Raw genomic sequence first — 27,289 nt, forward strand, 5'->3', positions numbered from 1 at the left:
TTTTTCCAAATCTCTGTGACATTTTTGGCAGCAGTTCAGTAGTAGTGGTCGAATGGAGTGTGACCACCCCTCCCCATGTACTGCCCCAGCCCCCTCCCCCAGTGACGTGACCACACTCCGGTACAGATGTGGAACTTCAAAGCGTGGCCCTCGGAGGCCGAGCTCGGCCTTTCAGCGCCGCGGCCCCGTGCTAAATCGATTCTATTTTAAAAGCCGCCAGTGCGGTGGCACATAAAAACCCGGGTGGGGGGGTGTTGAAGGGGGACCTGGGGGCGTGTCTTAAGGGGGATGGGCTGGCGTTCAGCGACAATGAAGAGGGCCATTGAGAGTCTTGTCACATCCATCAAGGCCTTATGGAGATGAGGGAACCAGAACTTTGAATAGTGGATTCTGGATGTTGAAAGGGGGCGGGGCCAAAGAGCCACAGCAACCAATGAGACGTCGAGGAGGCCGCCAGCCACCGACCTCGCGTTCTTCCATCAGTGATGTCACGCAAAGTGTGTGTTTCCCTCTAGGTGATGGAAGGCGGAGAGTGTATTTGAATGCAGGCGAACAAGCGATCCCACAGTAACGCGGTCACGTTGACTCGTTCCGCTGCACAGATCGCGACCCGGCGCGGAAGGGCGCAGTCGTGTCACGCCGTATGTCCTGCATCGATACCGTTCATGAATCCTAATTGGCTGTCGCACCTGGTTTTGTCACCGCAAAGCGTGCGCAGGCGGTTTTTTCCCCGCAAGAAAAGCAAGAATCTTATCGCGCAGCTGCAGTGCGGGTGCCTTAAAAAAACCACCGTCGTCGAGTAATGCCCATTCTCGGGCTATTCTATTTACACATTGTTTCTCGCAAAATTGTATTTTTCATAGAAGCAGTTTCTCCCAGATAAAAATACAAACCTTTTATCCGTGTGGAAATTGAATTTGCAGCTATTTTATTTGGTTATGAAAAATTCATGATTCCTTATGAACGCTATGGGGGAAATACTTACTGGTTATGAGGAGACAGAACTGGGAAGGAGTCGGGAGTCGGGCGCACGCGTTCCTTTCCGTGTCGCATTTTGTACCCACGTCATCGAAATGGCTAATTTGAAGAAATTAAAGTGAGGCACGGCTTTCGTAGAGCGGTGCTGAGTCTCCGTGTGTCAATAACTGTAATTCAGTGTCTGGCTTTATGGGTGCGCAACAGGATGGATACAACCCTCCCGTTGCTTTGCGTTCATGATGCTCTGGGCAAAAAACACCAGTTGTGCCTTTTAAGTCGTAATGAAATGGTAAAGCACCCGAGTCGACGGAATCCGCCCACCGCGGTCACGCAAACGCATTATCGCGATCTCGGAGCACCTTGCTGTTTTTTTTAGAGCTCCTGCTCCGACCCGAGGATTTTCCGAAGTGACGCTTTGCCTGGGAAATAATGATGTTGACGGGAAATAATGATGCTGAATTCCTCAAAGTCTGTGGATCAGTGCGACGAAACCTGGGCGGCCCGGTTGCTTTATCACGCCTGTCGCTGTAGATTTATGGCTCTCCGGTCTGTGCTGCAGCCGACAGGAGCCGCTCACCTAGCGGCTGAGGCCCTCGTTCTAAAGGGGCCAATTAAAGCCCAGTCTGTACGTGGCGGTGCCTTTCAGCTCCTGCGAGGACCTTTGTCTTGCTCCACACCCTGTCGGCTCCCCGCAGCTATATATTGGTTTACAGGGCTGTCTTTCAGAAGCGCGATTCAGAGTTGTTGCCATTGTTCGCCCTCAATGTCTGAGGGGGCCGGCTTTAAGCTTTTGGACCGAGTTACGCCTTCGCCATCGATGTGGTAATGACCCAAGCGATGAGTCACCGTTCAAGAATTTTCCCTTTCCCTCCCCGAAAGCAGCCCGGAGCTGCCAAAGGTGCCATGTCCCCTTTACAAACCCAACAGAACTGCATTGTGGGTCATGGTCGTCAAGGTCATCAACCGTGGACAAGGCCACCGGGGCAGCAGCGTTTCGGTCGATGACGGGATTCCTGTACGTATCAAAGCCGGAGAGGTTTGCATATTGATGAGGCGGGGAGGAAAGCCCACGTCTGAGCTCCGATGCCCGCACGGTGTCATCGGAGATGCACTTGAGGTGTCTTGCGGCTTCTTTCCCAGCTGTGGGTTGACATGGAAAAACGTGCTGAAATTAGATTATTTTTTTCCGCCGCAATTACCCCCTCTCGTTTTGATTTGGTGCGAAGACCTTGTCTTTGCGTTAATTACTTCCAGTACGAATGTGTCTCCGGTGCGGGGTGTAATTGCCGCCGTGTCTGTCTCCTGCCCGGGAAGGTTAATTGAATAGATCTCCTCAGCTGCAGGCGGCACCGGGGCTCTCTGTTTGGGTCACGCAGCGCTAACTTTTGAAACAACCGGCAGACGCTGTGTAGATTTATAATTCCAATCAGTGCGTTGTCAGTAAACATGGCGACACACACACACACACACACACACACACACACACACACACACACACACACACATACCCTCCCTCCCCATTCTACACTTTAATCCACTTCCAGGCCTGTGGGCTCCTTTTCATGTGCTGCCTGAGCCGATCTGGCCCATTATGACTTTCCGCAGCAGGAAGGAAACCTGTTGTGCGAGCGCTGAGTGTTGGGGCTCCCTCGGGCAGCTGGGGGCAGAGAGCTGACCGTGAACCCTTCCCCTGGAGGCTGCGACGCCGGTGGGAGTCACCAGAGATGCATCAGTCAATGTAGAAAGCAGATTTTACCTTTTTTTCCCAACAGACCAGGATGACCAGGTCTGGTGCCTCTCGGATGTCCAGCTCAAGTCGTGATCTCTCCGTTCATCGTTTCCGTTTAAAACCTGTTGTATTGTGAATTGTTTAAAACTGTTACGTGGAATCTAAAAGCCATAGAAAAAGTTGTTTATTAAAACAAGCAAATATATACTGGATGACAAGGTACTTAAAAACAAGTTATAAACCCTATCCCCAAATTCTCTACATTTACATGTATTCATTTAGCAGACGCTTTTCTCCAAAGCGACGAACATCTCATAGAAAATACAACGTGTTCATTACATTAGTAGAAAGAGACACTTACATGCAGACGTGTGATTCTTAAGTGCTGTTAGTTTGTTTCTTTCCACCATATGATCAATGTCCATCACACAAATATCTGCATAAAACTTTACCAGAATATCAGTGACTCTTGATCACCTTCCTAGTAATTTTTTTTGTTTGTTTTGAGATATATCAGCATTTACTTTACATTACAGGAGTAGCTGTGTAAAGGTTTATCTGGGAGTCATCTCAGAGTTATAGTGCAAGAACATTTACACCTTACATGAACTTAAGCGATGATGGGCAAAGTGAGTCTGGAAGAGATGAGTTTTAAATGTGGACAGAGATTCAGCAGTTCTGAGTGACAGGGGAACCGACCTGAAAACCTTCCTCCTTTACCTTTCGTGCGTGGGACCACCAAGCAGGCAGATGTGGAAGAGCGTAGCGGTCTGATATATAGTCTCTAAAGTCTGTAAAATCGATTGAGAAGGAAATTTACTGCGCTGCCTCTGCTGCTTCAGAAGGTTGGTCCGCTTGGTCTGATCCCAGGGTGCTGCAGTGCACTGTACCTTGTTTTCCCTTGGTATTTCCTTGCAACACATCATCGCACCCCTAATAACACATTCTTACGGTGTGCCACAAAAATAAAAATTTGAGTTTTTACCAGTTTACAAAAGTAGTTAAAACACGTCTGGACAAAAAAGTTTCGCATCTCGGTGTGTTGGAGGTGAGAGATTGTGCTAAGACGGGGGGATCCGAGGGCGACACTGGAGTCGGGGTCACATTTACATGCAAATCATATTTGGTCGCCGGGTGATGCTTCGACCTCTGGTTCCCGGCCATCGGTCCACTTACAATCATGTCCCTTTACGATTCATTCCACGTCTCAGTTCGCACCGTACAGTAGGACATACAGTCGAAACCTGAGCCGCTCACATTGTGCGTCGGGCACCCGCTGTTTCTCAATAGAGCCCGAAGCGAACTGAGGACATTGTCACGTCTCACAGTTTATTTCTGTTTCCTAGGCAACGGAGTGGGGCCCAGATGACGACACTCGGAGGTCCTGTCAAAGTAAAGGGAAGACGGAGGTAACTCTGAGTCTTTCCTAAACGTCCTTTCCTTTGAAACGGTGCCCAAGCGACGGGCCGAGCGCCTCGGATCGGAGCGCCGGCTGCGGCTCGCCGAGCTTCGCGGCCTTGGACCTCTCCGTTCCGAGTAAACACGCCAATTTATGTCTCAATGTGAAAATACGAAAACTGGAAGAGGCAGAGCTTTTTAGTATGCCAGACGAGGCAGGTCCTTCTACGGCGCAGATAAGAAAGGCTGTGATCGTTCCGTTGTTCCACTCTCTTTGTGCCAATTGATTGATTGCTATTTTATCTGAAAGGAGCCACGGAAAAACGTAATCGCTGTTCTCTGAAAGGCGGACGGTCGGAATCCAGCTTCAGATGTCGCTCTCGATACGAACGCGGTGTGATCTAGCGCGACGAGATTTTTTTTGAGGAACCCTCTCGCCTTTTATTTCCGTCACCTCAGTCACTCAACTAATAATATCGGCAAGGAGGAAACTCATCAATCCTGCTTCAAAAGTTTATTACGACTCCTCCGATCCAGCGGGGACATACATAACCCTTTATTGTCAGCGCAGACCTGGTGCCCAATCACACACGAATTAATGAGCTATAAAGCAACGTGACATTCAACCCCACCTCCGAAAGGCGCCGCGTAAACTTTAATTTCTACGCCGCTGATGATAATTTATAGCATGTGTGTTTAGGCCCCAGAATCAACAATGAAACAGGACTCTCTCCCTTCTGGTTGCCATTAATCCATCAGCAAGAAATATTGTCCCTCCCGGCCACTTTTACTGCGGCACGGGAAACGGGAGAGACCCCCTGGATCTACAGCGGACATCCCGCCTGGAAGCGGAAATGGACCTGTAAAGGGCATGCATATCGCCCCCTGCAGGTGGAGTGCCAGAACTACATCCGGGTGCTGCTCGTCAACGGGCGGCGGGTGTTCACCTGCGGCACCAACGCCTTCCTGCCGATCTGCACCGTGCGACAGGTGAGCGGCTTTTTTATTAGCAAACCGCAGAAACATAAAACCAGAAACAGCAACGTGTTCTGCGAATATCCACGCGCGTAACACGAGGGTACGTGGGGACAGCCGGCAGCGTTGCGGTTAGAGCCGCTGCCTTTGGGCCCACAGGTTTGAATCCCACCTCTGGCTTTAGTAGCCTTGAGCAAGGTACTTACCCTAAATTACTCCAGTAAAAAATTACCCAGCTGTGTAACTAGTCGCAGGTAGCGTGACATTGTAAGTCGCTTTGGAGAAAAGCGTCAGGTAAATACGCAAAAAATGTCATGTAGATTAAATTTAGATTTTTTTCAGCAGAAGAGATTTTAGCCCTTGGGTCATGCACGTACAGAAATGTTTGGAATCAGGAATAGAGCTCGAACAAAGTGTTACTAGTGGATTAATAAAGCAAAGGGAAATAAAGGTAATACAGGTCCTAATGAGTTATACTATAATCCTGAAGGATATTCTATCCTACCATAATCCTTCTGCTGCTCCTACAGGGAGTGATGGGTGTCACTCAGTGTGTCACCCTGGGGTGGGGGGCGGATCTCACATTTCACAAGCGCAGTTGTTTGCAGGTCCGCGGCGCTGCTGTGTGGAGAAAATGTCAATTCTGTTGTAAAATATTTAAAAGCTGAGAACATGATTTGTTTACGCTTATGAAAGCGTGGATTTTCACCCATCGCTGTTGTGCTTTTATCTAGCGGTTTTGGAACCCGCTACACACAGTTTGTTCTGTTCGCTTCTGTTCTTTCCTCACGGTCGCCGGTGTCGCCCCGCGCCGAACGCTGCTATCCCGACGACCTCCGACCCCTGCGTCTGCCAGGTGGGGAACCTGAGCCGGGTGCTGGAGAAGGTGAACGGCGTGGCGCGCTGCCCCTACGACCCGCGACACAACTCCACAGCCGTGGTGACGGAGAAGGGCGAACTGTACGCCGCCACCGTCATCGACTTCTCGGGACGCGACCCGGTCATCTACCGCAGCCTGGGCAACATGCCACCGCTGCGCACGGCGCAATATAACTCCAAGTGGCTCAACGGTACGGACGCCATGGCGACCGGCGTCATCGTCCTCCCGGCTCATGTGGCCGGGATCATTATATGTATTCCTGAAGGGTCGGACACCTCTTGCTGTCTGGTTACGGATTAGTAGCAAACCACATTTTTACGGTATTTTTAGGGTGTATTTAGGGTAATGGGGCAGCAGGTGACATAACTGACACCTTGAAGATGGGAAGGCTGGATCTGGTGCATAGGGGCATCAGGTAGCATAGTGCCACGTTCCACTCAAAGGACCCGGGTTCGAATCCCGCTCCTGTTGTCGTACCCTAGATTAAGGAACTTATCCTGAATCGACACAGTAAAAATTACCCTGCTGTATACGTGGGGAAATATTTTTAGCATCTTAAAATTCGAAGCTGCTTTGGAGAAAAGAATCAGCAAAATTAATAAATGGAAGTTTCATCAGTGGAGACCCCAGGGCTGCCCCCCCCCACCCACCATCTTTACTGCATCTGTGCAGGACAAATACATGTCATCAGTCAGAGGGGGGTCTCTGATGTGATGTGCTGCTGTGTACGATTTCTGATTTCGTAAAACACTTTCCACCGCAAGTAGAATCTGGCTGAGGCAGCGTTTCCCCCACTAACTGAACAGGGCCCGCGGCACTGTGTGTTCTTGCAGTGCATTGTGGGTGCTGGGCTGGTGCTGTTACAGCAGGGGCTCAGTGTGTGAGGGGGTAGGAGGACCATTGGATGCTCATTCGCATTCATTCACCTTACCATCTACCCTGTTAGGCACAGTTCCCTGACTGCCAACCCACCTCCCATCATGCCGTGGGCTGAGCGTAGTCACTGAAACTCACCCAACTGGCTGATGCAGAAATACCTGCTCACTGTGCTATTGGTTACACTAGTCAGTGTTGTAGCCTTTAAGGTATCTGACCCGCTGTGAACCAAGCACCAGGTGTAATCGCACCGCCTCCCTAGGTGGCTCTCCATCAGCACCTCCCCTTTATTCCCTCATAATATCCTTTAATATCTCCAGCATCCTTTCATGTCGGGAATGTGGAAGGAAAATAAGCCAACTGGATCATGATGGGAACTGCGGAATAATCCCTGGGATCTCATGCGAGTTTCCTGCCTGCGCACCGCCGCCATTCCCGCGATGCAGGCAGGCTGTAGGAATTGATCCGGGTTTATGCCCCTCGCACCTGGAGCAAACGAGCTGCCGAATCTCTGAGAAGGCAGCATCCTTTGTACCTGATGGGGGTACAGAGGACCTGCCAGGGGTCATTTTGTGGATAGGGGGTGAGATTGTGTAGAATGAGCTCTCCTCCCATCGCAGAGCTCAGCAAGAGAGCTGCCTTCAGGGATTCTTCCGGAAGCACACTTTCCGATTCCGATCACTTCCCCGAGCGCGCTACTGTCCCTCCCCCTTAGTCGAGGTGGCAAATGACGTCAGTGTCACCGACACTGAGCTCGTCGCAGGTGCGCCGAGCAGCCTGGGCCAATTCATTAAAAACATGGGCACATTAAGTCTCCCTCAGATCCTAAGCTTCCAGGATAGGCTCTGGACCACGGCGACTCTTCACTGGACACACAGTTAATGACAATGAATGTTCAGGATTTGTTCGGTGCTGGTTGTTGTTGTTTCTGTATTGGTGGTTTTGACCATGGATGGATGGATGTTTTAATGAGCAGTGTTGATCAGTCTAATGATGCAGATGAACGATCTCAAAATTACGGGAACGTGATTTAGCGACTGTATCATACGTGAGTACAGGTGGAACGCAGCTGTCAGGTGTAGAAAGGGATGTACAAATACCTGGAAAACACAACAACGCTTTAGCGAGCTGAAATCGCCTTTTCTCCGGCGCTTAGCTGACGTTCTGCCGGCGGCCGTACATGTCCGCACCTCGCCGGCGAATCGATTTGGATCAAGCAACTATAGCGAAAATCCAGTGGCTGAGCAGAGCGTGAATCCCACATCAATGGGCACCGGGGCCACAGCCTGGAACTCGCTGTGCGGATATTGCTTGTTTACTCTTTCCCATTGTGCAAGAGTCTTTGACTCGCAGACGTGGAAGGTTTCCAGCAGATACCGAACCAGCTGATACCAAACCCGGTGTCTCCGCCTTCGCCGTTCGCGGATCGACCGAGCCAGGAAGGGCTGTGGCGTCATCGCGGCCAACGAGTTCCTACAGGGAACGCGAATCGCCTTATCGGTGTACCTTGGAGACAGTTTCGCTTCTCAGAGCTTGTTTTCCAGGGGTCGAGATAAGATAAACATGATGCATGAACCAACGAATATGAGCAAAACCGCAGGGTGGGGGGTGTGTTCAATTGCCTTGATTTGGAGTAGTGTTGAGTTAGAGCTATTATATTCAGGATGGAGATAAGATGATGATGGTGAAGAGTCATGAAATCATAGATAGAGCCATAAGGAAGGATGGGGGTGTTTGACTGGACTAGTTCTTGGGGGTTGGGGTTCGAGGCGTTATGCTCAGGATGAACCCTAATTCAGCCGCTGTCCTCCTCCTGACCCCTCCAGAACCCCACTTCATCTCAGCCTACGACGTGGGCCTCTTCACCTACTTCTTCCTGCGCGAGAACGCCGTGGAGCACGACTGCGGCAAGACGGTGTACTCGCGGGTGGCGCGGGTGTGCAAGAACGACGTGGGCGGGCGCTTCCTGCTGGAGGACACGTGGACCACGTTCATGAAGGCGCGCCTCAACTGCTCGCTCTCCGGCGAGGTGCCCTTCTACTACCACGAGCTGCAGAGCACCTTCTACCTGCCGGAGCAGGACCTCATCTACGGCATCTTCACCACCAACGTGTGAGTAGTTTCTGCCGATTGCTGTAACACGCAGATACCCGGCCAACGGTCGAGCCACCTGAGCGAACGATTGCTCACGGGGAACGCCGGTGCACGGCTCTCCTTTCCGAAACGGACACCGGCTGAGTTCTGTCTGCCTCTCTCTACGCACGTGACCTTCTAAGCAAAAATGACTGACTACATGAATTCTGTGTTGGGAGATGTGAGGTCCAGCAAAGCATAGGGCTGTCATGCGCTTCGATTTTTCTTCTCTTCTACAGCTTTATATGCACGGTCTTCGCCCAGCTAACGTCATGGTTAGGAACCAAAACCCTGCTGGTAACCACACCGCTAGCCCCATCACTGGGGGGCATCTGCATCCTATGACTAGGACCTATGACTGCTGCTATTTTAGGTTAAACAATTAGGAAGTAGCAATATTCTGCTAATTCAGTATAAATTTGTTGAAATAAACCTTTACATGTTGAAAATGAGCCCCAAAGGTGCACAATTATTTTAAATCTCATATATATTAAAACGGGGGGCACGGTGTGGCAGCCGGTTTGGCCGGGCTCGCTGTGTGGTGGGTTTGGGGTTCGAGTCCCGCTTGGGGTGCCTTGCGGTGGACTGGCATCCCGCCCTGGGTGTGTCCCCTGTCCCTCCAGCCTTGCGCCCTGTGTTGCCGGGCTAGGCTCCAGTTTGTTGCGACCCCGCCTGGGAGAAGCGGTTTCAGACAGCGTGTGTAGGTGTGTGTGTGTGTGTATAATACAATACTGTGTAATAATGTATTACCTTTGTCCATGATGTCATCTGATGCAGAATCTAGTTATATTTTACCTCTCTAATAAGCAAATTATTAATAAAAATGATCATGTAGACAACGCGTGAGCCGTGCCTGCTGCACAGAGGTCAGTTTCGTCGGTAGCTTGCGCAGGTTCGGTCGCCGGCGTAACCGTTAATGGAAATGTGCTCACGTTACGAGTGCAGTCACTAAAGTGAGCATCAGTGAACGTGGCCCGGAAATGGCGCGGTCGATTAAAGCGTGCTGTCGCCAATCACGTGTGACGTTAACTGCGCAATGACGGCGTTTATGACTATATTGCATAATTTTAGTGTCTTCGGTGAGCGACCCATAATAATGCCCGCTCGCCACACGCTCTCGATGCCGTTGGCAGCGTTTAAGCAGCAGCGTTCGGTTTGCCCAAATTTTCGCTCGCGTTTTTTTTCCCCCACCTTTTGAAACGTAGTACCTGCCTTTGAATCCCGATGCTTTTACTGACTCCGCGCGACGCGTCCGAGTGCGACGGACGTCCGCGGAAAATTGACTGAAAAAACCAATCGTGAAGTCATTTCAATCTCTAACCTAACCGCTGAAAACAGCGGCCAAAATTACCCCGAAAAGGCTGGTCCTTCTCTCTCTTTTGTTATCCGGCGCCTCAATCGACAACAAGAAATGTTTACTGCCAAACAGTTGGTTCTCGCTGTTTTTTTAGGACCTGCTCATATCAGCCATAAAGCAGAACCGCGAAATGCTGGGCAGCATCTTTCCGCTTCCAGTCCCCGCTGCTGCCTGCGGGCCTCCGGTGAGCGGGCGGTGAATTGTGGCCTGACTCATAGCTGGAGGAGGCAAAGCTCCGATTTATGACTTTCTTTATCGTCCTCTTCACTAGAGGAGGAAATGACTCAGGGTGCCTTGTAATCCGAATGCGCCGCACACCCCCGGCGAGGCGCGTGCGCCAGCCGGGAGCCCGGCGATGTCGGCGGGCTCGGCGCAGATTGTCGATGTCGGAATCTGTTTGTATTCAAATAACGCTCCGGGTCGGGCGAGCGGAAGGGGAGCGGGATGGGTGGGGGGCGCGTTTGTCTGCGCGTCGCGTTGAACGCACGCAGTCGCGCAGCACCCCTGAGAGCAGCCGCCGTCGAACAGCTCCGTGCGTAACATCATGATCTCCCGCTGACTTCCCAGGAGGGAGAAGTGATCTCGCACTGCACCCCTGTCTCACTGCGCGCGTGTGTGTCTCTGCGTGTGTGTCTCTGCGTGTGTGTGTGTGTGTGTGTGTGTCTTTTTTTTGCATGCTCCTTTTGTGTCTGTCTCTGTCTCAGCCTGTCTCTCTTCATCTTTCAAGTTCTGCTGCCGGGACTCCTGTAGTAACAGAGATCCAGTTCGGTGTGAAGAATGGCGTTTGTCTGCAATAAACCTTGGGCTGCGTGGGAGTTTTGGTCATAAATAGGCTGAAGAACTGGGGAGAAAGCGAGGGCGAATGTGATTGAGAGAGTGTGTGTGTGTGTGCGTGCGTGCGCCCGCGTTCGTGATGCCGGAGGCCAGGGCTCAGCTGTTTTTCCCGCCTCTTTAAGTCTCGAAACGCGGCGGGTCGCTTTAATTAACTCCAGCTCTCTCTGCTGGCGCCTCTTCCCGTCGGTCCCGGGCAGGTAAAGGCCTGCAGAGCCCAGATCCGCTGGGTCAGTGCTGTGTTTTCAGCGCTAGAACTTTGGAAATGATGACCGCTGACAGCGGAGGGAGATGTACACATATCCATAAATCCCTCACCTAATGGGGTTCGTTATCTCTGGAGAAAATACAGTCAGTTCCATGCAACACGTCACCTAAAATTAAAAATTAACCCAAATAAAAGGCTTTCTCCCCATGAAAATGACTGGACATATTTTACAATGCCCAGAAAATTACTGCTAGTAGCACAAAATGTGTGGAAAGTGTTAATATTTTGGGGATCAAGAGTGCTCTGGTTTCCACCCACACTCCAAAGACATGCTGTTTAGGTTTCCCAATAGTGAGTGAGTGACACAGAGAGAGAGTGTGTTCCACTGATGTATGGATGAGTGACCCAGTGTGAGTAGTGTATCTAGCAGTGTAAGTCACCACGGTGAATAAGGTGTGTGGGCTGGTAATACCACACAGAGTTCATTGGAAGTCGCTTTGGAGAAAAGTGTCTGATAAATAAATAAATCTCAATGTAGAATTTAATATTTGGACCTTCGTTGTTACCTGCAGACTCTGACTTGTAAACATACAAGAGGAAGACTCAATTTATCGCCGTGTAAAGGTATTTATGTGGTAAAGGCTGTTCTCCAAGCAACATACTTACATTTGTTTACCCATTTAATAGGCTGGGCAATTTCGCTGGAGCAAGTTAGTCCAAAGGCAGCATCTCTAAGCACTACGCTACCTGCTCTCCTAGAAATTGGGAAATGGCAATATACTGCTATTTCAGTACAGGTGGTCCCCGTGAAATGCATTTAATACACCTAACCTACCGAGCATCATAGCGTAGCATACGTGGGATGGCCATTACGGGCTTGCCGCCTTCATGCTCGGTAATTATCTTGAGTTTCTCCTCAAGAGTAATCGCCCTCCTCTTCTTCTTCCCACCAGTAGCAGGAGACACAGATGGGTGTTCCTGTGACATTATGGATGCGGAAAACGCAATCGCGTGACAGACTGGAAGATGCGGATCGTTGCCCAGCATCGCAAGAGAGTATCGCACCACATATCGCTTGCCTGGGAAAAAATCAAAATTCGAAGTATGGTTTCTACCGAATGTCTGTCGCCAGCTCACCATCGTAAAGTCGAAAAAATCGTAAGTCGAGGAGCATCTGTATAAATTTGTCGAAATAAAAGTTGCAGAATTATTTTAAATATATGTTAAAATAATGTGCAATAATTTTCATAATCCATTGTAGCGCTTTTATGTTGTAAGGGACCCCACTATTTGTGGATGTATGTTATCACATTTTAATACCTTTATTTTCACTCGCGATCACGTTCACACACACACACATTTTCCGAACCGCTTGTCCCATACGGGGTCACGGGGAACCGGAGCCTAACCCGGTAACACAGGGCGTAAGGCCGGAGGGGGAGGGGACACACCCAGGACGGGACGCCAGTCCTCCGCAAGGCACCCCAAGCGGGACTCGAACCCCAGAGCAGGACCTGGTCCAACCCGCTGCGCCACCGCGCCCCCCTCCGATCACGTTCATTCAAGGCCCAAGTCGGCATCTCGGCGAGGAGCCCGGTCCGTCCCGCGGAGTCCGGGTAATAAACAGCTCCGCTCTCGGAAGGTGTACAAAGTAACTACGCTCTCAGGCATCGCGTTACCGCTTCTGTCCCTGAGGTTAATGCTGTTGTTTGAGTTCAGTACCAGAGAATTACATTTCTTTGAAGTGGAGATATTTATGTAGCCAGGCCGCCGTTCAATTTCTGCGCTGCGCTGCGAGAATTTGCTGAGCCGGCGTTTCTTCCTCCTCCGCTGCAAAGCAAAGCAGGCGTTCGGCGAAGCTGAAACACTGACAGTAATGTGATTTCGAGATGTGATGCGTACGATTTCCCAGACTCCCCGGTGGCTGACGACCGCTGCGGGACCGCGCTCTGCTTCCGGGGGGGACGGCTGCGCGGAGGTCCTGGGGAGGGGGCTACGCCGAAGCCGGCGCATCAGAGAATGTGCTCGCTCAGCGCTTTTCTGCGGCGGTTTGGCTTGATGTGCCGAGGACACGTGCGGAGGGAGGAATTTCAGTCTCGCACATGGCTGGCACCACACGACTGCTACACACATACACACACCATATGTGCGCACACACTGGGAGAGAGAGGTCATTGAACTTCCGTTACTCTAAGAAGTCGGGGTTAGGAATGTCTGTGCGCACACGCAACCTCGTGTCCATCAGGACGCCGGACGTGAACCTTAAAGTGACACGCAGAAGCTTTTCAGTTGGAAATTTGCCTGCCGGGCTTCCGTTTCCCAGCAGGCATCTGCCCTCACCTCTGTAAAAGAGCCTCGCTCCGTTTCTCTCTCCGGTGAAAGTGTTTCTTGCGTTCCCTTGTCCGTCCGTCCGAATTGTAGGCCAGCACAGATTTCGGAGAAGGCCCCGGTGGATTTAAAAAGGCCACATCCTGTTCCCCTTCTTCCGCCTACCGCTGCCTTACCGCCCTTAAAGCGATGATGCGTTCGGCTTCCGTCAAAGTGCGACCGGGGCTCGGCAAGCAGTTAGGCTCCTCCGCTTGTCGTGCCACAAGCCCCGCCCCCAGCCCCTCCCTCTCCCACGGACTGCATTAGCATCTGAGAACATCTGAGATCTCAGAAGGGCCGGGTTGTTGCCTGCTGTTGGTCTGTGTTTCCGAGCTCCGTTTGCGGGCAGTTCTGGCAGCGGGCTCTGCGGTTTGAGGGCACTTGGAGACATGGTGCCGGAGAACCAACGGGGCATTGCCAAGGTGGAGAAGATCAGCCCGCCCCACCTGGACGCCCATCTGTCCCCCAGCCGCACACGTCGAGAAGAAGTTCAGCCAGGACGGGACCTGTTTCCAAGTTGCCTAGCCCATCTGTAGCTCGTGCCACTCACTACACACGATCCAACTCCTCCAGGACGCAATTATCAGACTCATTAATCCTGTAGGTAGGGGAGGCGCTTTTCCATTGCTGGATGGGGGGTGAATCCCAGGTCCAATTAACCACACTCCCCTTCACCCAGAGGCACAACCCGGAGCTCGTTCACCGGCCGGCGACGCGAACACCGAAGCGCTGTGCTTTGTGTTGCGTAAAATGGAACTCTCGTTTTAATTTGCACGGCTGAAATGAGGAAATGATTGCGTCCACGGAGGCTGAAAGGGACAGTCATTGTAGCAAGTGCACAACATGTTCTGTATCCCCGAGAAGAAATTAAGCAGTTTGCGGCAGCGCTGGATGAAAAGTCGTTTACTGCGAACCCTGTGAGCCCCAGGAGCAGCGAATCTCAGGGTAAAGATTTTAGCGATGTCCGCTACAAGCACTTGGCCGTCCAAGTCGGGCTTTTATTGACTTGACATTGCATCAGTGTCCGCGGTACAACACGGTACAGGCTGGCTGAATTCCACCGATAAAGATCCTGCCCATCGCACTCTTGGGGCGCCGCTACAGCTTCTGCAGAGCCGCACCGGTGCCATTGCGGTGAGCATTGCACAGATAGTACGAGACTATAGGGCGTCCAATGAATAGAAAGCATTTCTCCTTTGAGGAGATAACGTCCCCGAGTGTTCATTCGTTTTCCAAGGTCGGGGCGAATCCTATCTTGTTAGGTTGCTTATTCCATTTTGTTGTTCTTTCTCTCTCTGCATCGTTCCCTACATCAGGAACAGCATCGCCGCCTCTGCAGTCTGCGCCTTCAACCTGAGCGCCATCACACAGGCCTTCAACGGGCCCTTCCGCACCCAGGAAAACCCTCGTTCCGCCTGGGTGCCCACACCTAATCCCATCCCCAACTTCCAGGTACAAGAGCTCGACTCTTTTGTGTTTGCCAGGCTTCGTTGTGTAGAAGACAATGTTTCCAAGGTCAGGCTCTCTGCTGGTCTTCTCTTTAGCTCTCCCTTGACATCTACGTCTACTCAACAGAAACACACCTTCTGGTGTCCAGCACCATTAACTAGGAAATGTAGTGTTTCAGTGAGGTCGGTTCCTACGTCTGGAACGTCACACTTAGGTCCTTCTCCTCCTCCCACTCCGTCTCTGTTCGCCACCTTTCCCAACTCCCTTCCTCCCAGTGCGGCACCATCAAGGACAGCGGCCCCAACGAGAACCTGACGGAGCGCAGCCTACAGGATGCCCAACGGCTCTTCCTCATGAATGACGTGGTGCAGCCCATCTCCGTGGACCCGCTGGTCACGCAGGACAATGTACGGTTCTCCAAGCTGGTGGTGGACATTGTGCAGGGCCGGGACACGCTCTACCACGTCATGTACATCGGCACGGGTAAGAGGCGAGGCAGATGTTGTGGGGTTTGCGCTGTGCTGTTTGTCACAGGTTTCATCAAGGTGCCTCTTGCTTCACCGCACAGAGTACGGCACCATCCTGAAGGTCCTCGCCACAACCAACAAGAGCATACGCGGGTGCTATCTGGAGGAGATGAAGCTCCTTCCGGAAGGCGTGCAGGAGCCGATCTTGAGCCTGCAGATCCTCCACAGCGACCGGTCGCTCTTCGTTGGTTTGAACAACAGAGTGCTGAAGATCCCTCTGGAGAGATGTTCAAACTACAAAACCGAAAAGTAAGTGAACAGCTTAGGCCCATATTACATTTATGAAACCCATTTTCTGCCTGTGATTTTACAGCCTGCGTCAACGTTATAAAATCTGACTTTTACTGAGCTTTTAACAATGTATTCTTCTGTACTGAGTGACTGTCTGGGGAATGTTCTCCAGCAAGCCGCGGAGAACATCTCGTGCAGGGTGATGTGGGAGCTACACGAAACGAATGTACGTTACCATTCGCAAGCGTGAGCTCACCTGAGCAACCGGGGCAACGTGCGTGTGAGACGAAGTGAAAGCGCAACATCACACAAGTGTCCTACATGTCCGTGCTGCAGACGAGCTGGGAAGACCCCGGCAGCTGGTTTCCTCATCAAACTTGTCCACCGAATGATCCACGAAAAAGAATGTTTTCATAAAGAGGAATCAAACTTTTCACTGCACTGACTGTCTTGTGGCAAATCTCTAAAGTCCCTGTGAATCCAACCGAGAGAAATTTTGCAACTTGAGTTCAGCCCAAACTCAACCACAGGTTTCTCCTGAGATGTGAGCGGCAGGTGGTACAGCGCTGATCACCTTGAACATCACTTTGCAATTAGAAGGTTCTGAATCTGAATCCTTGCTCCTGATCAAGGTATTTACTCTGAACTGATACAGTAAAAACTACCCAGCTGTGTCTCTTGCACACACACATTGTCTGAAACCGCTTGTCCCAAGCGGGGCTGCGGTGGACGGGAGCCTCACCCGGCATCACAAGGTGCAAGGCTGGAGGGGGAGGGGACACACCCGGGGCGGGACGCCAGTCCATCGCAAAGCACCCCAAGCGGAACTCGAACCCCAGACCCACCAGAGAGCAGGACCCGGTCCAACCCGCTGCGCCACCATGCCCCCCCACCCAGCTGTGTAAATGGGTAAATCATTCTAAGTAGTTTAGTGTGCAAATCTAGCTTTGTATGGAGGAAAGGCATCAGTTAAAGGAATAAATGTGGATGCATTTTTCGGCAGAGATCCTCTCCCTCTCTGTTGAGTTTTTCCAACAAGGGGAAGTTCTTTCGATGATGTGCTGTTGGGTACAGACAGACCTTTTCAAATGATTTCCATCAGTGAGATTTGAGGAATGGGATGGCTGGTGTTTCCTCCCCTTTGGTTTTACAAATTAGGGTGACGCTGCGGTTGGGGGTCCTCCGTTCGGACCGGACTGTCCCCCATCAGCAAAGTACTGTCATCGTCGACCTGCCCAGTTAGATGCAGCAGGTTCTGGCACAGATGGTTGTTTTCGCTGAGCAGTCATTTCTCAGACATTCCTGCTGGAGGGGCATCGTGGAGCCGGTTCGACTCGATCGGTCTACCGCCTATCTCTCACCTCGCCTTCCTGAAGACCCCCACCGTGGGAGGTTATTGGCGTTTTGGGACGGAAACGGAGCGGACGAGTTTGCCGGTGTTTTCCTTCCTTCTTCTTTGCAGCTCTGAGCTCCATCCGTGGGGAGACGCTACGCTCCCCGCTGTGTGTTTCCCTGTGTTTACAACATGACAAGGTGATATGAGGACATTCCCCAGTGCCCGCAGACAGTTTCGTTCCACCAGTCAGAGCTCCCGTGCCTCCAACTAGGTCTAGAAGTAGGACAGAACTTTTTGAATTCTAAGTTTGGGCTACACAGTCCCATTAGAACTCGGAGCTCTAAAGCCAGATTTCTCAAAACCGGTTTCAGCAGATATAATCATCTTATTGTAAAGGCCTTCATGCCTTTTGGGGTTTGCTGCATGTGTCCCTCTGATTCACATATAATGGCTGTCATTACACCTAATACCAAACAGGGTCAATCATCCCTGACTTTTCCGGCTGCTCTGCTGTCACTTTCCTCCACCTCATTTGAATGTGACATGGCCGTTTCTAGAGTCTTTCCCTATTTTCCGCTTCCTCTTAAAAATACCCCGTCTTTTTTTAGAGCCTGCAGCCCTCTGCAAATAGGCACGGACAGAAAGCCTCGTATGAATGGCACGGGTTGTGTATGGCGGACAAACGGGTAGCTCACAGCGTCTGCCTCCCCCTCCCCCTGCCCACCGGAGCACGTGGACATGTCCGTTTTCCCTGGTGCGCAGAGTCAAAGCAGGGCGAGATAAAGGAGAACGTCTCGGAAACACTGCATTCATTCTTTTTTTTTTTTTCCGCCGTAATCACAGATTCAAAGCAAAAGCAAAATGATGCTTTTTTCCCTGCTATCTTCCCCCCGATGACTTTGCATTCAACGTGTGGCGCCGTGCAAAACTCAGTTTAATACCTGGCTGGGTCACCTTTCAAGAGCTCTTTGTGAAGGACTTGATGCATGGCCCTCCTCCGTGCAGCCCAGGTCTCTGCGTCTCCCTTTATGTAATTACATTTGACCGCTTGGACGTCCCCTGGTGCCCGGAGCTCAGCACCCGCTCCTTCAGCGAGAAGCTCATTTAGCGCGCTGCGGCCCACTCAACTGGCGAGTGGGACCACCGGAGGGTTTTCTCACCGTCGCCTTCACCTGCTGCTGCTTCAAGTGATGTAGGTGCACCTCATGGGTGTGGTAAACCTCTGACTCTAGGAACTGTGGACCGCCGATGCACCAGAGCATCTAGAGGGGGTAAGGTGGCTAAAATCACTCATCCCAAGTGGGGTCGCGGTGAACCAGAACCTAACCCGGCCGCACAGGGCTCAAGGCTGGAGGGGGAGGGGACACATTCAGGACGAGACACCAGTTTGCCGCAAGGCACCCCAAGCAGGACTCGAATCCCAGACCTGGCAGCGAGTGGGACCTAGTCAAACCCGCTGTGCCGCTGCGAGGGGGTAAACAGTCCTGCTCTCCGGTGGGTCTGGGGTTCAAGTCTTGCTTGGGGTGCCTTGCGATGGACTGGCGTCCCGTCCTGGGTGTGTCCCCCGCCAGCCCTACGCCCTGTGTTGCCGGGTTAGGCTCTGGCTCCCCGCGACCCCGTGTGGGACAAGCGGTTCAGACAATGATTGTTTGAGGGAACAATCACAGATTGTTTTCCTTCGGTTTTCATTGATCCAAGAGTGACTCAACCGTGAGTAGGAGAGGACCACCGACTAACCACTTCCATACTCTGCTGTACCCCGCGACAAGGTTGTTTCCCATTGTGTTGTTCTTCGCTTAGCGTAAAGACGCACACTACCAATTTACCCTGCTGGGTGTCCTGCGACAGCTGTCCGGTGACTATTTCTTAACCGCTGCGCTAGCTAGCAGCTCTGACCACATGGGAAGATGAGGTCAGTGGTCTCTCCGGAGCACTTTGTGGGAATGAGTCAGCGTGAACCAGCGAAACCACAAATAGCCTTATGACGAGCGCTCCCCGTGGGTTACCTGCTTCTTAATCCCTGTGCACTCGTTCCAGAGCAGCGGCTAAATTAAATGTCCAGGTATATACTGTCCTCGGAGCTTTGGGGCCGCTTGTATGCTAATGCTTTAATTGTTTTCGCTTAAATGGGCTCCGATGAGAGGAATTCCTGCGAAAAAGGGCCCATGGTTACCATACTTCACAGCGTCCCTCATCCTTTCCTCAGGCTGGGAAATGCTTTAAATGATGAGTGCAAGCGAGTGTTTTTGTCTGCGTTCTTCAGGCTTCCAGTAGCTCGTCCCATTCATTCGCTAATTTGGAGGATGCCTGCGTCCGTCGCTGGTCTCCCGGGTGTTCAATGAGAGCGGAGCTGTATCGAAGGTGGCCGGACCGTTTCTGCCCCCGGCAACAACCCGGGGGTGACCAGGGGTCAAAGGCCTACCAGAGATGTAATGACTTTATTGCCTTTCGGTGTGAAAATCCTCATCTCTTAGCCGATAAACCTTTCCACCTACACACACACACACACACCGTACACACAAATACATCCCAGTGTGAAGACAGGCTGAATTTACGGTGTGTTGTTGCCGCCACCTTGTCAGCAGACTGCTGAAACACAAAGACATTAATGGCTCCGGCTTCCAGAGTTGACTCCAGCACACGGTCGGGTGCCTTTGGGGACCGACAGGGCTGCCGTCACAAACTGAAAGTATTTATTACTGGCTCTATAATGTTTAGCTTTTAACCCGCGCTCCCCTGGCTGACTTCCAGAATTAAAGCAATTTCCGTGGCAACCGTGATTTATCAACCATCAGTCAGGGAAGTATGTCTCATAAGTTTCACGGAGTTTTAAAAAAAAAAAAAAAAAGCTTGCCGGAGCATTTTCTTTCCTCCTCTTTATGCAGGCTCATAAAGCTTACGGATTGGGTTGTTCATAACAAGTGGTGCCAAATTTTCGGCAATATCCCCGGGTATGCTCCGTCAGGGGGGCTAAAGGTTTCAGAGTGATGGCCAGGTGAGACAGAGCTGAAGATCTGAAGTTCAGCACAGATCCCCAGTAGCGAGGACCAGCGTGAGGGCTTCTTGGCGCCCCAGGAAACAGTCAATGGGGCACCCCTTACACTCGTATCTCCCGATTAATAAAGGTACACACACATACTGTATGTATGCCAATATATAGTCACACACACACTGTCTGAAACCACTTGTCCCAACCGGGGTCGCGGCGAACCGGAGCCAAACCCGGCAACACAGGGCGCAAGGTTGGAGAGGGAGGGGACACACCCAGGATGGGACGTCAGTCCATCACAAGGCACCCCAAGCAGGACTCGAACCCCAGACCCACAAGAGAGAGGATACAGGCCAAACCTGACACCAATATATAAAATATATTTTATTTTAAACACACACTTTCTGAACTGCTTGTCCCATACGGGGTTGCGGGGAACCGGAGCCTACCCGGCAACACACAGGGCATAAGGCCGGAGGGGGAGGGGACACACCCAGGACGGGACGCCAGTCCATCGCAAGGCACCCCAAGCGGGACTCGAACCCCAGACCCACTAGAGAGCAGGACCCAGTCCAACCCACTGTGCCACCGCACCCCCTTACTAGATAAATACAGATTTATATAAATTTGTATTTAAAATTTATAGCATAAAATTAATTTTTTTCAGAATTATGATAACAGGTACATTAACATTATTATATGAACACTACATATGCACAGAACACAATTTTATACTTTAACTGAAAACGGACTGAGAAATACTGATTTTCAACATGAACACAAAAGTTCCTTAAGGGAACAAATACGTGTAGTATTTACTGCATACACCGGCAGTTTGTTTTACAGAATACGGTGCAATATTTCAAAGATACGGCATGGCCATGCATCATATGATGTGTGCATAAGGCGGCAGATCTTAAATTTTTGAACAAAACACTTTCCTTGCTTTTAGACAAGATTATTTAGTTCGTTTGGTCGACGATATTTATTTTTCATTTTTTGCACCTGCATATTTAGGCATCCCTCAGCGATCCCATAGGTTTGGCTAATTATAAAACCGGTCCTGCTTGCAGCCGCAGCTGGGGGATCGAGTCCCAACGCCTGCCCCTTCCTGGCAGAGAGATGCTTCCATCGCTATGAAGGACTCCACTAAACAGGCATCGCTCATGGCGGATTTCACTGGACTGGAACTTCTCACAGATTTTAATGATGTGCTTTGGTATTTTAGTGGTTTTTTTTTTTTTAGACGGGATGCCCCCTCTCAAGCACAAAAGTTTATTTGTTAGCCTGTGAGGTCAAACATGTGCCCGTACACCTCCTCGGGCTGAGCGAGACATAAACATCTGGTGTCACGCCCTTCTGTGCCGTGTTCACACTCGTGTGTTGATGACGGGCTGTGAAACACAAGCCAATAACTTGCCTCCCTTTAATGACTTATATTAAAGGCCCATAAAAGGGACGTCGGTTTTGCATCCCGCTGTCCTTTTAAAACCCCCATTAAATCCAATAGGAGATTTATAGTTTGCAGTCAAGGCAAGTCTTCCAGAGGGTATTTTAAACTTACCCTGTGCCCCCTTTAACATTTGATAAGCAGCAATGTGTTGTTTTTTCCACCTTGACTGTTTTTGTACAGTCTCCGAACCGGGGGATGTTGCTGAATTATACATGACTGTTGGCGAGGGTCCACAGACACCGGCTCGGACGCGTCGCCCGTGTACCACCCTTTATCAGCAAAGGGCCAGATTCCTGCTCCCACAGACCCTGAATTAAAACGATGCATCAATGACCAAATCCGCGGTCGTGCTAATTTACTTCCGCGCGGGGCCGTCTCGGGATTGTCGAGCGGTCAGAGCGGAGAAGGGCGCGTTGGGGAGATATCGCGGGTGTTTTCGGCAGCGAGGGACTTTTTTCATAGCCCGGCGACCGGAGCGGAGATATCCTTTCCCCACCAGCTAAGGGGTAAATCCTCGGTTTTAATGACTCCTCGCGTTCCGCAGTGTGATGTGTTTGTAACCGAGAACCTTGCAAAGCTTTCTTGGCGGCCCAGGGGTTTCATAAAGGTAACACACTTCAGCTCAAAGGAAAGACAAATAAATAAATAAAACGGCTAGTGCTGGCTGGGGCCAGGCAAGAATGCGGGTGTGTTTTCACAGCCCAGGATGGTGGTGGCGACGGCGAAGTCCGCAGCGTACCGTGCGTCAGTCTGTCGACTCAGCATTCCTGCCAGCCTCCATCTCTGGCCACCGTGGTCTTCGTTTATATGGATGAATGGTTTTATGGCCAGAAGTTTGTGTGAGACACTTTCTGTGCCATAATTAATGAGACGAGGTGGAAACATTTGTGTAAATTAATTTGCTCTGCAGTTCATGCACCAGGGCCCAATTGTTCACTGCGGTTAGTTGCGGGTAATTACCGAGACCCTAGAAATCGTAGAAGGTTCACCTTCAGAACCTGCTCTTGATGCAAGGGGGTGATCTGAATCTCATGAACCGATTCACTTCTATCACAGCTGTACTTGTTAAGAGGTCGGCTGAGAGTGCAGATGATAATACTCGTTCCTCGGCAGATGATTCGGGAAGTCTGGATTGCTGTCTTCTGCCTTTAATTCATAGTCTCCAATAAGTCATTATGGCACCAAAGTCTCAAAATAATGTACCTGATAGTGCAAATGTGGCCATAAGCCCAGTGAGTGACATGGAGCACGGAGTAGCTCTAAACACACTCATCCCACTTAATTTGTGATCTAAATTTTTCATGAGGCTGAGGGCTGTGAGAGGGGAAATGGGAGCCCTGGCTAAGGTAAGGACATAGCAGCAGAGCGGCCCTGTAAAACCCCACCCTCTTGACTTGTATTACCTCTGAAGCAATGCCAGATGAGCTCCGCTGTCAGAACCTGCAGGGCGAACTCACTGCCAGCTAGTATCATGACCCCGTTCCCTGCTCAACCCCCTCCTCACCCCATCCCAGTGACCTGAAATCCCGTTCCTCTGAAAACACGGGCTGAGGCGCTCTTATTCCCCTCTTGCTTGTGGCCTAATCGTCTTTATTCAGGTCCAAGCAGTGCTTGACCTACAAAGCAGCCCTTTGAAATGGATCCCTCCCCTGGCCATCGCCGGTGCCCTGCTATATGATTGCCCGCTGGGATGAACTGCAAAGCGTCCTATTTCATCGGGATGGACGTTAAGTACTGAATGACACGCGTGGTTCCCCCAGGTCCTTGCGGTGATGGTTTATGAGGTTATGAACACAATGCCCCAGCGTTTGGGCTCAACGGCGTGTCAGTGTGAATATATGTCCCTCGGTGGCAATTACAGCGAGGATTCGGTTACGCTCTGTCACGCCAGGTTAGGGGAATGGCGGGTGGTATGGCAAGAAGGCTGTAATGTGCATTGAGGTGCTGCATGTGGACAGATGATCCTGTGCTCTCTGTGCTGGGTCTTCACCTCCATGTCATCATCCACAGTCACCACGTTGACCACTCATCAGTCACCAAGGTGCCCATTTCTATTATGCGGCAAATGGATAATGTCCCGCTACAGCGATTCCGTTTCCCGTGACTCCAGCAACTGCCTTGGTCTTGCAGGTTCCTGGAAATGCAACCCATGACTCTCGAGGATTAACGAAACTGAAATGATACCTTCCTGCCATGGTGCTTAAATTGAAAAAGGCTTAAATGTTGGGTGTAGCTAGTTGCAGCCCTTTGGTCCTGTTGCTACCGGATGCTGATCTGGGAATTTTGCTGCGGCAGCTTGGTTCTCGTGCTGCTCTGTGCGAAATATCCATTGGAGGACCCGCTCGAGAGGGTATAAGCTGCCTCCAAAGCAATGCCGGGTCTGAACAAGAGGCTTGAGGGCTCAGGAACCTCCCATTGCTGGCTTACACTCACTACAGGGATTTTTAAACAGTCCTAAGGCAGCACTAAGGGAGCCTCAGAGTTGAACATCTACCTCTAGGCTAAGTCAGTCCTGTGACAAGATTTCCGTTGAGCAAAGTGACCTGCAGCATGGTGTGTTACACTTGTTCTTGCTGTACTGGACCATGAACAGATTCACTTGTGTGGAGAAATGGGTCTGAGCCAGAAAGATGCTCATCTGAAGGTAGGGGGTTGGGACCCTGGGTGAGCCACACAGCTGGACCTCTGTCTTAGCACTTCAATTTCTTAATTTGTTGTCGAGACCAAATCGCTCTCCAGTTTGCCCCCCTGCTGTTTTGGGAGCTTCAAAATATTCTGTGCCACAGAGCAAGCTTCACTCCGTAGCGGTTCTTTAGGACACAACGTATTTACGTCCTTCCGTTGGCTCTTTGTGTTCAGTTGGGGATTTTCCAGTTTTCTACTTCTATACCCGCAGGCTCTGCCTGGATTCCCGGGACCCCTATTGCGGCTGGGACCGAAAACAGAGGCGCTGCACCACCATTGAGGACAGTTCCAACATGAGCCAGTGGAGCCAGAACATCACTGCGTGCCCGGTAGGAGCGGGGTCAAGAGTCGCATGTAGCACACAGTCTCCTGGATTGGCATAGTACTTTACCTAACATCACTGTGTAACTCAATTTACATAATCCAGCCACCCTGAGTTAGCAGTCTTCCTATATTCCCACCTTCTTTGATCAGCTTATGAAACTGATCTTGCCGCTGCAGGTGCGGAACCTGACTGTGGATGGTGGGTTTGGGCCTTGGACACCTTGGCAGCCCTGCAGCCATGATGATGGGGAGGGCACCAGCTCCTGCATGTGTCACTCCAGACCATGTGACAGCCCTCTCCCACAGTGCGGTGGATGGAACTGCCAGGGTCCCACAATGGAGGTGTCCAACTGCTCCAGGTAGCATATAGCGCTGGCTGTTTTGTCTGGAACACACACCATAATACAAATCGGCAGTGGTCTTCAACATCATGAATTTCAGTGATACTAAGCAACATTATATCCTTGAACGGCAGTCTTCAGCATTGTACCAGTTAGTGGTAGTCTTCAACATCGTACCATTCTACGGTACTCAGCAACATCAGAACATTGAACCATGCTCTTCAGCATCGTACCATCAAATGGTAGTCTTCAACATGACAGCAATCAACGGCGATCTTCAATATCGTACCAGTTGGTTGCACTCTTCAGCATCAGACCATTTAATGGTACTCAATAACATCAAATCGTTCAACCTTGCTCTTCAGCATCATACCATTCAACATTACTCTTCAACATCATGCCCTTTAAAGATACTCGGCAGTATCATGGAAGTGAACGGTGTTCGAAGTTAGACCAGTCAGAAGTAGTTCGGTTACTTCCCATTGGCTGATACATTTTATTTACAGGTAACTGCAAACAATGGCTTTCCTACAGAAACTGTTTTTTTCTGCCTCCATCGAATACAATTTGTGGAGGTTCGGAGATACAACTTCACAACTTGGGGTGAAACACAGCTTGTGTTTCCATATGGGGCCAAAGAAATGGCATTTGTATTTATTACAAACACAAACTGCATTAATGTCTCCGTCCTAAACATTTTTTTGGATCACCGTTGTTTGTGTTTGCAGGGATTGCTTAATTATAATGATTTAGGACACTGCAAATACCATTTACCGAAAACAAGAGGTTCCTTCTACTTGCTGAATAAGATTACATCCCACAGCATGTGCTGAAGCTGAATGGTGTTTTATAAGAAGCAGCAATTAAATCATGAAAAGTGCTACAGCAGAACAAAGCACTTTAGCAAATTGAGGCGGTGTTTTTGTCTCCAATCAGTCTTCGCCGTGTGGATGATAATCACAGAGGAGGATTTTGTCCTGTTCTGTTTCAGGGGGGAAAAAATGTGCATTATTATTATGCAGCAATATAAGGCCACTTAATCTAAAAATGTCAAGCCACACCTTGGTCGATCTTTTTTGTCCCTACGACTTCAGTTGAATATTTGGTTTTAACTGCTGCACATCATCAGTATTCCATTGCGGCGCCTGCATCTTATTCTGAGAGACTGTTTGGAATATTAATAGTTGCCAAAAACTGTCAGAATAAACAGAAATGGGAAACCTGACAAATCCTTAATTTAACTTATTCGTGAATGGAATATTAATGATTAAAATCTATGTGCTCGCGCTTGAACTCTGTAATGTTTTGTTACGGATTAAGGCTGTAATTTAACCCACTGTGTTCCTCAAAGAGCTGTGTCCTCATGAGGCATCTCTGTGCTGCGCAGGAATGGAGGCTGGACACCCTGGTCATCCTGGGCCCAGTGTAGTACCACCTGCGGGATCGGGTTCGAGGTGCGTCAGCGCTCCTGCAACAACCCATCACCGAGACACGGGGGCCGGGTGTGTGTGGGACAGAGCCGGGAGGAGAGGTGAGAAGAGTCGTCTCCTGCTGAGGTTGCCCTTTAGGGTTGGCCTTCCCCCAAAGCCGTGTCTCTTCATCCTGTTGGGTACCAGACACAAAGTCTCCAGTAGACAGGTTGTGCAGAGGGGGCATCTGGAGGTGAACAATTTATATTTTTATGGAGTTCTGCAAGGAGGCAAAAAGCGCGTTTCCTGTTAGAGCCATCGGCCCCGGGAGGGACGGGTTCCGCGCTGCTGCTCCTGCGATTACTAAAGAAGGACTTAATGAACACGGCTTTTCGAAACGGGCCATTCAATGAGCCGAGCTTCTCCTTAATAGTATTTGAAATTATGTGGTCCGTCTGCAGGGCTCTCTCCGGACTCAGTCGTCCCCTTGCGGCAGTAGAGCGTTTGTTTACCCCTTTGTCAATGCGCAAGTCACAGTAAATCCCTCTGTTCTCGAATAAGAGGCTCTGCGCTCTGCTGCTTGTGTGTGTCTGCGATCCAGATGGATGGGACTCCCAGATGTGAAGAAGGGCGCCACTGCAATCCAAACAGGATGTGGCAGTTTGACTTTTTCTCTCGGTTCTCATGGGAGGCTAACAGGCATGCTGGTAGACACCTGATTAATGGTGATGAGCGATTGTAAACATCTGATTGGATAGTTGCTAGGGTGGTTGTAAATATCTGAGAGGATGATGACAAGGACGGTTGCAAATA

General features: G+C 50.6%; 1 protein-coding gene across 3 annotated transcripts in view; it reads left to right on the top strand.

Moving 5' to 3' along the window:
* Positions 1 to 27,289, top strand: part of LOC108928369 (semaphorin-5B-like) — a 98,654-nt gene that overhangs the window by 57,912 nt on the left and 13,453 nt on the right. For all 3 annotated transcript variants that reach the window (XM_029256596.1, XM_029256597.1, XM_029256598.1), the window contains exons 5-14: positions 4,054 to 4,116; positions 4,997 to 5,095; positions 5,937 to 6,150; positions 8,663 to 8,948; positions 15,049 to 15,184; positions 15,457 to 15,664; positions 15,750 to 15,957; positions 24,614 to 24,731; positions 24,904 to 25,085; positions 26,455 to 26,598. In XM_029256596.1, the coding sequence (XP_029112429.1) occupies positions 4,054 to 4,116; positions 4,997 to 5,095; positions 5,937 to 6,150; positions 8,663 to 8,948; positions 15,049 to 15,184; positions 15,457 to 15,664; positions 15,750 to 15,957; positions 24,614 to 24,731; positions 24,904 to 25,085; positions 26,455 to 26,598 (1,658 nt within the window). The remainder of the gene's footprint in view (positions 1 to 4,053; positions 4,117 to 4,996; positions 5,096 to 5,936; positions 6,151 to 8,662; positions 8,949 to 15,048; positions 15,185 to 15,456; positions 15,665 to 15,749; positions 15,958 to 24,613; positions 24,732 to 24,903; positions 25,086 to 26,454; positions 26,599 to 27,289) is intronic.

Source organism: Scleropages formosus, chromosome 12 (genome assembly GCF_900964775.1).
Source record: "Scleropages formosus chromosome 12, fSclFor1.1, whole genome shotgun sequence".
NCBI lineage: Eukaryota > Metazoa > Chordata > Actinopteri > Osteoglossiformes > Osteoglossidae > Scleropages > Scleropages formosus.